This window comes from Colletotrichum lupini, chromosome 2 (genome assembly GCF_023278565.1).
Source record: "Colletotrichum lupini chromosome 2, complete sequence".
NCBI lineage: Eukaryota > Fungi > Ascomycota > Sordariomycetes > Glomerellales > Glomerellaceae > Colletotrichum > Colletotrichum lupini.
In genome coordinates, this window is record NC_064675.1 from 1210947 (window position 1) to 1221532 (window position 10586).

Below are 10586 nucleotides of genomic sequence, written 5' to 3' on the forward strand. Positions count from 1 at the left end.
GGCCCATGTACATGTATCCTTTGTGAAGAATTAGGTATTGACGTACTCAATCACGCTTAACATTAAACATCCCATTAGCCTTCGTCTAAATCTATGACAACAACGGATCTTCTTTCAGTGTATCTTCGAACACGCTCTCCAGCAAGTCGACTCGTTGTTGACTTCTTGGCTGTAGGTCGAAATCAAACTCCTTTGGTTGCACATTGAAACCGGCGGCAAAGTCATACACTGGCGGTATAACCGCTTTGCCGTTACCGTCCCTAGCCCGAGAAATGTTACAAGCCCAAGCAAGCAGCGCGATCTTGAGGTTGAGACTCCGCTCAGCAATATTGATCCCTTGGCATATCCGGCGGCCGTGTCCGAACGCCGTGAACTGCTGCAAGTTGGGATAGACTGTGAGAGGTTCTCTATATGTCGGATACTTGGGATTCAGCCAGCGGTCCGGGTTGAAGAGCTCAGGCTCTGGGTAGGTCTCCGGGTCGCGTTGGATAGCCCACTGCACCGCATGCACCACGGTCCCCTTCTTCAAGTAATATCCGTTGTACGTATCGTCTTCCGTCAGCCGATGAGGGAAACCGCCGGCCGTGATCGGGTAGTACCGCAGCGTCTCCTTCACGCACGCCCTGACAAGCGGAAGCTGTGGCATGTCTTCGAAAGTAGGTAACCTGTCGGGTCCAACAACAGAGTCGACCTCGGCCTGAAGCTTCTCAAACCACCCAGGGTTCCTGACAACGCAGAGAATAAACGACGCAAGAGCCGACCCAGAAGTCGTTCCCGCAGCCTGAAATACAGATCCCAGCATCCAATTCGCCTCCCGCCGCGTGAGCCCCCACTGGTCTTGCGTTTCGAGCCACGTCCGCGCCCAAGACGGCGACTTGCTCCGGTCGATCAACTCTTGAAAGAAGTCCTCGTCGCGGCGCCTCCGTGCTCGGAGGTATTTCTTCCACGGCGCCATCCACTCTGGCAGATACTTTAGCGACGGGAAGATATCGACGAGATACGCCCCGGGCGAGCCCACGCGCTCCAGCTCGTGGACGATGTCGAGCAGCATCCGCACCTCACGGTCATGGCCGGTTTCCGCGCGCAGGCCGTAGATGATGCGCATGCCCAGCCCGACGCTGAACCGCTCAAAGAGGGCCTCGTAGTCGCGCGGCTTGCGGATCAGGTCGCGGAGTAATCTGACCGCCTCGATGCGCTGCTCCGTCTCGTACTGTGGCGCCACCGGCGACATTGTGACCTGGTGCAGAAACCTCCGGTAGTTTCTCCATTTCTCGTCATAGGGAAGCAGCAGGAGCATGTGATCATCCGTCAGGAAGTGCGACGATGCCGGCGCATAGTGCCGATCGCTGTAGATGTTGCCCCGCTGGCGGAGGAGCTCGTTGGCGGCGGCCTCGGTGCCGAGGAGGACGTGCTCCTGGCCGCCCGGGAGAGCGAGGCGGACGACGGGGCCGTGCTCTTTGATGAGCTCGTGGAAGGCCAGCCAGGAGTGTACCGGCGGGATCGAGAGGAGATTGCCGATGAGGGGTTTGGGTTTGGGACCTGGCGGGAGGGTTGTCCCCGGCGGATGGGTCGGCTTCTTCGGGCGCAGCACGGCGAAGAGGATCGCGAAGAGGATCGCGGCCCCGGCTGTCAGGTATGGGTCGACGAACCCTTGGAGCAGAGACATGATCACCAAACTATGCTATGCTGGATGTCCGCGATGTTGCAGCAGTCGGGTTGTGCATGTCTCGGTGGTCCGAAGACTTCCCGGGCGAGGTGACGGTGATCATGATCTGAGGCCCCGACAACTTCTTCAAGCTTTCGCGTTTCTTTGTCTCGTGAAATAACCCCGCAATGATAGCAGCCGTCATATCGGCCAACCCCCCACTAGTTTCCGCGGTATGCCAATGGGAGAGAGCTTTTTGCAATCTAGCAGCCCGAGGACATGGTGCTGTAATATCTTTAGCGTACGCGAGTCATGCTCACCTTGCCCTTACCGGCACTAGGCTCGGCTCCTTTGTTCGCTAGAGGCCATCTACCGGCCGTTGCTGGGATTGTCTGTGGTCCGAAGCCTCGGCCGTACAAAGTGCCTCTTTGTTGTGTTCGTGGAGAGAAATCCAATGCCGGATTCGGCTTGCGACTCTGGAGATCATGGCAGCTGTAAGCTGCGGAATGTTCTTCGAAGAATCTGTGCGCCAAGGTGGCACAGCAGCAAGTGCCGGCATGTAAACGAACGGCGGGGAGCAGTTGACTCAAATGGTCTGATGTGATTCAGCGGAACCTGGGCGCATACGGATACAGCTGCGCGAATTCTTCCTCCCCGCTTCCGTACCTCATAACCATTGCGTCGGGTTTGTGGGTTGTGTGATTTCTAACTCCCCTTACCCGTGTCCCGCCTGCGTATGGATAACTCGGCGACCGGATGATACGGAGCCTAGTCGCAATCGTGCTGCACGCCGGGGCCGGCGCCGAAGTCAACATGCCGCCATACCTGCGTGAGCTCCCAGAGGCTGTGCTGGATGTCATTAGTCCATATAACAAGATTTGCCCTGAGTGTGTTCGTCAAACACATTTCATCTACGTAGACTTTCGATGCCCTGAGTCGCACTGCTACCAACCTGTTCTAAGATTGCTAGGACCTCGCGCGTTGATTGAATGGCGATGGTTGACGGCATCCCACAAAGTCACCGACCAACATCCCACCGGCCGTTCATATCCTGAGATCACGATCCGAGTCATTATAGCGTGCTTTTCTACGACGACGGAATTGCCGTCGCTCGATCGATCCCTTTCTGCCCAGTGCCACGTATCTGACTCGGATTGTTGTGTTACTCTGCCACTTCATAGTTTCCCTCGCGATCTTTCCACTTTGGCGATCACCATGCTCCGGACTGACCGGTGTCTCGTGCATCATCAGTCGTTTAGTACCACAACATGAATCTAGACTGTAAGCTATCTGATTTGGGGTCCTTGGGGACACTTCAGCGTCGAAACTGTTCCCCCGGTCACAGCCATGGATCAGCATCTGATGAGTGCCAAAGGAAAGATTCACGTTAAGCAGCCTTCGGCCCAATTTCAATGCGTTTCTTAAATTATGCAAATAAAGGTCCAAGGCGAGAAGCTTTATCTCCACGCTATATTAGATTTCACCTGTAGACTTATACAGTAAATAGGGTATTGAACATAATATACCAAGTAAGGTAGGCTGTAAACATGGAGGGAAGCTGCCATTGAATGCCAAAGGAAATTCAACCGTGAAGAGTATAGAAATGTCAGCCATGAAAGCTACCAATACTTGTTATGGGATTCTTTCTAGAAAGTCATTGGCTTCTCTCCAAAATTTGACATGAAGAGTAGAATGGCACACGTGGTTAAGTACTAAAAGTCGATTGTTTGGTCCAATCCAACATAACGTCGAGCATAAGTCTGAATACCCGTGCATGCTTGCATGTGGTGTATTCATGACTTACGACTCGAACTTTTCGCAAGACTACATTGAGAGGAAATGGGATCTAAACAATGCTCAGGGCCCAAAAACTATAGGAATAGGGCGGTTTTGCATTCGGCCTTGTTGGCTAAGAAAGGTTATGTTTTTGCGCGGAGCGTTCTGCGTCCGGCCTCTTTCAAGAACGAGCCAAGTTCTAATGAAATGGCATTGTACGTTGCAACTATCGTTGTCAAGTTATTATTTCCCCTTCGTCCATGTACAAGTTTCCGTATCCGTACCGTAATGTGGGATTTAGGTTCTAGGGCACTCCGTGACGTGCACGCAAGCAACGGCGTCGTTTGCCGCCAGGCTGTTTGGGGTCCGCTCTCAACTCAATCGCATTGTCTCATCTCATTACAACTCCGTACCTACGTCAACTAACATCAAGTTGTCAGAATCGCATTTTGTCAATGAGTGTGGTAGGTGAAGCTCCTCAGTGAGACATGACAACTCGCGCTCCTGCTACAATGTTTTGAGCATGGTCTGATGCACTCTTTCCGACTCGAAGTATCGGAAGACAAAAGCGCATAGCTGTTCCGCACCAGTGCTTGAGTACGTTGAACGGACCAATAAAGTTCTGAAAATTTCCATTTAGTACGTCAATGTAACAGCCATCTTAGATGAAAAGCATAATTGAGAGATGGGCTGAACGGAAACCGAGGTTGGCAAGAACTGCTTCGGGATCGATTACTGAAAGCGACAAAATCGGGTAGTGTCAGTGCTCTATGCCAAGGTAGGTTGAGTCTGAGCAATTTGACAGTCTAAACTTTGATCATGTCACCATTGGGAACCTTGACTCGGGACAGAATCGTAGTACGCAACAACTCAACATCTCTTAAGCTGGCGCCGAAACAAATCGTGATGTGGACTCTGTGGCGGTCGGCCAACCTATATTGACTAAAAATCATCTTGTCTATGAGATCTTTCAAAGGTGAGCTGCACAGAGCTTCCAGGGATAGCGCATAGAATCTTCAGGGTCTTCATCCCAAGCTGACCGGGTTCAGTTAATCCCAGCCCAGACCGGACTGCGCCGGAAACACTCAACCAACTTTGTTCGGATCCAAACTCCGAAGGAAGCTTAGAGACGTCACCTTGCGGCTGCAGCAGATCTAATGTTCCATCTTTTTACCGTTCACGAACCCCTTTGCAATTTCGCGCCTTAGTAGCCGCCCTGGAGGTTACGGCTCGGAAAACGAGCTGCCTCATCAAGCCTAAACACACTTCATACCCGCCGGGTCCACTTGTAGAAAGGTGCCAAGACCTGCAAGGCAGCGGCACCCAGGTCCGCGCCGTCATGTCAGCGGATGCGACGCAGGCACAGAAGGTCATGGCAAGGGTACCACACTACTCGTGGAAACGAGTTCGTGCTGGATTTTCCCGGTTCTGCAGCCACCTTTGCTTTCAGGCAATTCCTTAGGGCGCGCATGCAGGTCACCACCCCACCAATCCTCGTCTCATGTTCCCGGGCGGTTCATCCGAGGGGGGATCCCTCCATCTCTTTCCAATCTGGGGATGCAGCTGCAGGTAAATGGGACACTTTGACTACAGAGGACGATCAGCCTCACGGGGAAATGAAGGGCAGAGAACTGGTGGGTTCGGGACAAATATGGCGCGAGAGACCGTCCGTCTTGGTGTCCTACATATTGAGTGGCCCAAGGCTTCCTTCCCGCGAATCCCTTGGGAGCTTTCAGGAACCTGTATGCGTACCTCTCTTTCATTCGTTTTCGTCAGTCTTTTCCTCGATCATTAAACACACCCTTGCACATATCATGAAGGGCATATTCAAGGCCCTGGCCACGGCGGTGCTCGCCACGGCCTCGCTGGCTCAGGAGTCGGCCCCGCCCTCGGCCTCGGCTTCGGCGTCCGCCGGGTCACCGCAGCCGTCTTCGGGCGCGCTCCCCGCCGTAGCACCCATCCGGCTCCGCCTCAACCCGGCCAATGTCCGGAACCTCGTCGACTCGGACTTCATCACCTGGACGATCCCCGGCTCCTCCAAAGCTAACATTACGGTCGCCAACATCACTGAGAGCGACGTCACCTTCACCCTCGCCGCGGGCAACGGCTCTGAGCTGGCGGGCAACTACTACAAGTACCAGTACACGCGCATCCTCTCCTCCTTGGGCGAGCGCATTGTCAACGAGGGCATTAGCAACTCCAACAAGGATGGCTCACCGATCACGCTCACGATCAAGGGTCTCGTGCCGGGCAACCACAGCCTGCTGACATGGCACAACGCCTGGGACGCCCTCAACGAAACGGCGACGATCGACATTTCCGTCAACGGACAGACTGATCTGACGGCCGTCAAGCAGTCTGCGCGCGTGGACAACATCTGGCAGGCCGCGACCTCGTATCTGACGTTCGAAGTTACATCCGCGACGCAGGAGACCAAGATCGTCTACACCCCGGGCAGCGGCGGCGACAAGCGGGCTTTCCTCAACGGGTTCGAGGTCGATGCCCCGTCGATGCAGAACCAGATCAGCTTCCCTACGCCCAAGCACCGCGACGAGCGCATCGAGGTTGCGGCGGACGACAGCGTCACTGCTACTTGGCGCTTATTGCATTGAAACCTACTAACATCATCTACAGTCGCTTCGCCCGCGGTGGCCGCGGCGGCAAAGTCATCAAGGTGACCAGCCTCGAAGACAGCGAAGCCGAAGGCACCCTCCGTTATGCCCTGACCATCGCCAAGGGCCCGCGCATCGTTGTCTTCGACGTCGGTGGCGTTATCACCACCACCTCCCGCATGTCCGTCAACGACCAGTACATCACCCTCGCCGGCCAGACCGCGCCGGGCAAGGGCATCGTCATCCAGGGTAACCCACTCGGCCTGACCGGCGCGTCCGACATCATCTTCCGCCACATGCGCGTGCGGCCTGGCAAAATCTCTGGGCAGACTATCGACGGAATGGGTATGCAGGGTTCAAACCACTGTATCTTCGACCGCTGCTCTATGGTATGTTCACTTCTAAACGCCACGAGAGGATATGTTGTTGATAGACGATGAATAGGGCTGGACGATCGACGAGGCTTTCAGCTCGCGGTCTGCTTGGAACATCACCTTCCAGCGCAATATGATCTCGGAACCTCTCAACGTCGCCGGCCACAAGAACTACCCCAACGGCACTGCTCACGGCTATAGCGCCACAATTGGCGGAGACGTCGGATCTTTCCATCACAACTTGCTCGCCCACGCCGAGGGTCGTAGCTGGAGCATGGGCGGCGGTGTTGACGACAATGCTGCGTTTGCCGGCCAGCTTGACATTCGCAACAACGTCGTCTATAACTTTGGTATGTGACACACGCGTTATGAAGAAGATTTAGAGATTTTAACATGTACAGGTGGCCGTGCTACCGATGGCGGTGCGAAGAAGGTCAACTTTGTAGGAAATTATTACAAGCATGGGCCGGCCTCCACGCTTCCCTACGCCCTCAGAGCACAGGTATGGAAGTTATTCACAACACGAAATATCCCTACCGCTAACATGATACATACAGTACGAGGACAACATGCCCGGCATGCAACAGTACTACTGCGCCGGAAACTCCATGCCTGGCTTCTTCGACCAGGACTCAGTCCAGTACCCCTCTGGCGACGGCACCGCCACAAAGAACACCACAATCGCCTGCTGGGCCGACGTCAGCTTCGAGCCGGCCCCGACCTACCAAAAGTTCTTCGATAAGGAGTTCTTCGAGCCCCACGTCGAGACGCAGCCCTCGACCGAGGCTTACAAGCGCGTGCTCTCTGACAGCGGCGCCAGCCAGCCCGTCCGCGACATCCACGACGCCCGTATCGTCAACGAGACGGCCACGGGAACCGCCACCTACGTCGGCTCCGTGTCGGGCAAGAAGGGCCTCATTGACGACCCTAAGGACGCGGGCGGGCTCGAGGATTTCCCTACTGTTACGCGCGCAGCCAGCTGGGATGCTGATGGAGACGGTATTGCGGATTGGTGGGATGGGTCAACTGGTGGTGATGGGTACACTCCCATCGAGGGGTATCTCAACTTCATGGCTGATCCTCACGCGTACGTTTCGCCTTCCAAGTCTATCGAGGTTGACCTTGCTGCTCTGGCTCTGGGATTCAAGGAGCCTACGTTTACGGTTTCTGGGGCAAAGAAGGGAGGGGTTACTGTCATTGGGGGTAAGGCTACGTATGCTGCTGGCGCTGAGGCTGGTATTGATCATCTTGAGATCAGTATCAAGGACAGCGAGGGGAGCACGTGGACCCGGTCATTTGGTGTCGCCATCTTTGCCGGTGCGGAGGAGGCCTGAGTGAGCGCACACAGAGCGCCACCATACACTTCAATTCTTTAGTTAAAATATGTTCACCCTAGATGCGTGGTGGCCAAGCCATCACCAACCATTTCTTCCCAGATGTTGCTCACTCTTCGGGCACTATACAGCCTGGCTGCTGCGATTATGTTCGTCGTCTCCCGCATCTCACATCGTCATTTTTTTCACCATCAAGCGCTGGCATCATAAGACCGAAACAATTTATTCCCAACTTTTGATTAAAGTACCTTGTCTGTATCCCTGAGGCCCAGTAGAAGAATCGAAGTCTACCCCGCATAACTCATTACATAAAATCCTATCCCCCCGATGCATAACGCTATGCTTCATGTATAACACTTATAAACCGGGCACTACAAAAACAAAAAGAAGAATAGGCTGCTGGCCTCAATGGAGAGTACATGTTTGTTGCCGCCGCTGCTAGTATAGCTACTTTTGGCCTTGGCTAAGTCCGCGTCTCAAAGACAGACCTAGGTAGAGGTAGGCTCGGCGCTGAGGACCAGACGAGCAAACTTGTTGCAGTTGCCGGTGCGAGAGTCGCAGGTAGGCTGGGCAGCCAGGCAGGTAATGGTGGAAACCGTGTAGGTGGAGTACTTGGGCGCGACGCTCGCCGTCTGGGTGCGCGTGATATAGGCATAGCGGTACAGGCAGACGCTCTGGTCAGCAGGAACGGTGGCCGTCTGCGTGATCGTAGCCGTGGCCGTCTCCGTGACGGAGGCAGTGATGGTGGCGTTGACAACCTCGGTGCGGTAAGCCGTGGTGGGCACGATCTCAGTGGAGTAGATGGTCGTAGGAACCGTGGCGATATTGTACTGGGTGGACTCAACGGTGGCGACTTCCGTCTCGTAGACCGTGGTGTCGACGACGGCGGTGGCGGTGGTGTAGACGGTGCTTCCGAGGGTGGTGATCTCGTTGACGGTAGAGACGCGGGTTTCGGTGGTGTACTCGGTCGCGTAGACGACTGTGGGCACGGTGGTGGTCTCGTCGAGGTAGACGGTGGAGTAGGCCGTGGAGGTGGAGTACTCGGTGGAGGGGAGAGTGGTGACGTCCAGGACGGTGGAGTGGATGGTAGACGGCTCGCCGGTGACGGTAGGAGTGACGGTGACGGTCTCAGAGGCCTCTACCGTGGCACGAGCGGTGCGGGTGAGGGTAGTAGTGGATGCGGTGGTGCGAACGGTGGCCGTGAGGACGAGGGTCTGGACGGCTGCCGTGGTGCGAGAGGTGTAGGTCAGGGCGAGGGTGGTGGTGGAGGCAGTGGTGCGCTGGGTGTAGGTGAGAGTGAGGTTCTCAGTGGCGATGGTGGTGCGAGAGGTGGCCGTGTAGGTCTTGCTCTCAGTGGTGACGGTGGTCTTGATGGTCTTAGTGACGGAGGTGGTGGTGTCAATGACGGCGGTGATGGCCTTGTCGCTGAGACCGCTGGCCACGGAGGCAGGAATGGAGCCATCGCCGTCGTTGACGGCGACTGCGGCGGAGGCAGTGATGGCGGCATCTGCGGCTGCAGAGGTGCCGGAGATGGCTGCGGCCGAGACCATGCCCGCGATGGGGAGGAGGCTGACGAGAGACTTGATGAAATGCATTGTTATGAGGTGCGTTTTGTGCAAGTGAGCGACAGAAGTGAGTGACTGTAGGTGGGAAAAGAGTGGAATCTCGCAGGAAGCAAGTTGTGGGAAAGAGTGTGGGAGAGTGAGTGAGGGCTCGGTGACTGGCAGTGGTCTGAAGAGGCTGATGAGGATGAAAGATTGTGAGTATGCTCGACGATGTTCTGGTTATTATATGATGTTGAAGGTGTTGTCAGAGATGGTCTAGAACTTGGACCCTGAATCCACGAGCCTCTCACAAGATTGTTCTCCGATTTCGCCTTTGCAGCTGACATGGCATTGCGAGTCAATGTTGAGGAAATGGCATGAGGCTTGCGTGGGAACGGTGACTATCGCTCGATAGCTTACGACACACATGCGGTGATTCCGTGGTCCGCACTGGCGGTGGACCACTTTGACTTCCCCATATTGAGATGGTAGAATGGCTGGTGACCTGACACGTTGATGGACTTGGCATGTGTAAGTCAAGGCCCAGGGCCTAGCTTGGGAAACGTTGTTGATGGTCCTTCGCACATGAGCCAGTAAGATCTTGGAGGCGAATCTGAGGCTGGAAAAAGATAGCCTCCGCTAGGAATTAGCTTGCCGTTGCGCTGGTATCGTAAGAGAAGGCGATGCCTCATCAAGGAAAAGTCATCTCCGAGATTGTGGAAAAGAAAAAGTCGGTGGATATCGTCCTTCGCGGGCTACCGGGCCCAAGTCTCCGGAGCCTGCTACTTTGAACGTAGCTGTGGCAGCTACTATGCCATTCTGGTCTAATCTCAATTTTGGCATAAGGCGACGTTTTCTTGTTCATGTGCTGACCTTTATGGCGCAGTTGTTAGTTCACTAGTCTTGTTCGGAGAGGTTTCCCAACGGAGCGGGAAATTGGGGGCGGGAAGTCAAAAAAAAGCCGCGGAGGGCTCCGTCCGGGCGGCACGCGGGATGGGGACTGCGGCCGGCAATACGTACTCACTCGTTATGTGCATAAACCATCTAAGCCAAAAGGCGTATAGTATACTCCCCTCCTTTCTTCACGCCTAGATCCAGCACACCAGGGGTTGACTCAGGAGAAGAAAAGAAACGGCACCAACTTAGCTTCAATTCTGGTTAGACCTGAGTCGCCGAGCCGCGTGTCTTGAAGCTAAAATGTTAACATGGACCCCTGTTGCTGCGCAGATATGTTCCCCAGCACCCCCGGACTAAGCTTCTTCGGCTACCTGTGGCTTGAGGCACTCCGCGCTTGACGACTA

The 10586-nt window shown here is 55.1% G+C and overlaps 3 protein-coding genes across 3 annotated transcripts; 1 reads left to right on the top strand and 2 right to left on the bottom strand.

The window, feature by feature from the left end:
• Positions 1 to 91: 91 nt before the first annotated feature.
• Positions 92 to 2322, bottom strand: CLUP02_02744 (cytochrome P450; the record flags this gene model as incomplete). The annotated part of the gene is made up of 3 exons (XM_049281773.1): positions 92 to 1681; positions 1966 to 2167; positions 2312 to 2322. The coding sequence occupies 3 exons, from the start codon at positions 2320 to 2322 to the stop codon at positions 92 to 94; spliced, it is 1803 nt and encodes a 600-aa protein (XP_049138916.1).
• Positions 2323 to 5235: 2913 nt separating this feature from the next.
• On the top strand, positions 5236 to 7741 carry CLUP02_02745 (pectate lyase; the record flags this gene model as incomplete). Its single annotated transcript, XM_049281774.1, has 5 exons — positions 5236 to 5927; positions 6056 to 6422; positions 6478 to 6757; positions 6809 to 6909; positions 6965 to 7741. The coding sequence occupies 5 exons, from the start codon at positions 5236 to 5238 to the stop codon at positions 7739 to 7741; spliced, it is 2217 nt and encodes a 738-aa protein (XP_049138917.1).
• A 488-nt stretch (positions 7742 to 8229) lies between these two features.
• On the bottom strand, positions 8230 to 9336 carry CLUP02_02746 (uncharacterized protein; the record flags this gene model as incomplete). Its single annotated transcript, XM_049281775.1, has 1 exon — positions 8230 to 9336. One exon carries the CDS (start codon positions 9334 to 9336, stop codon positions 8230 to 8232), a length of 1107 nt encoding a protein of 368 aa, XP_049138918.1.
• Positions 9337 to 10586: the final 1250 nt, after the last annotated feature.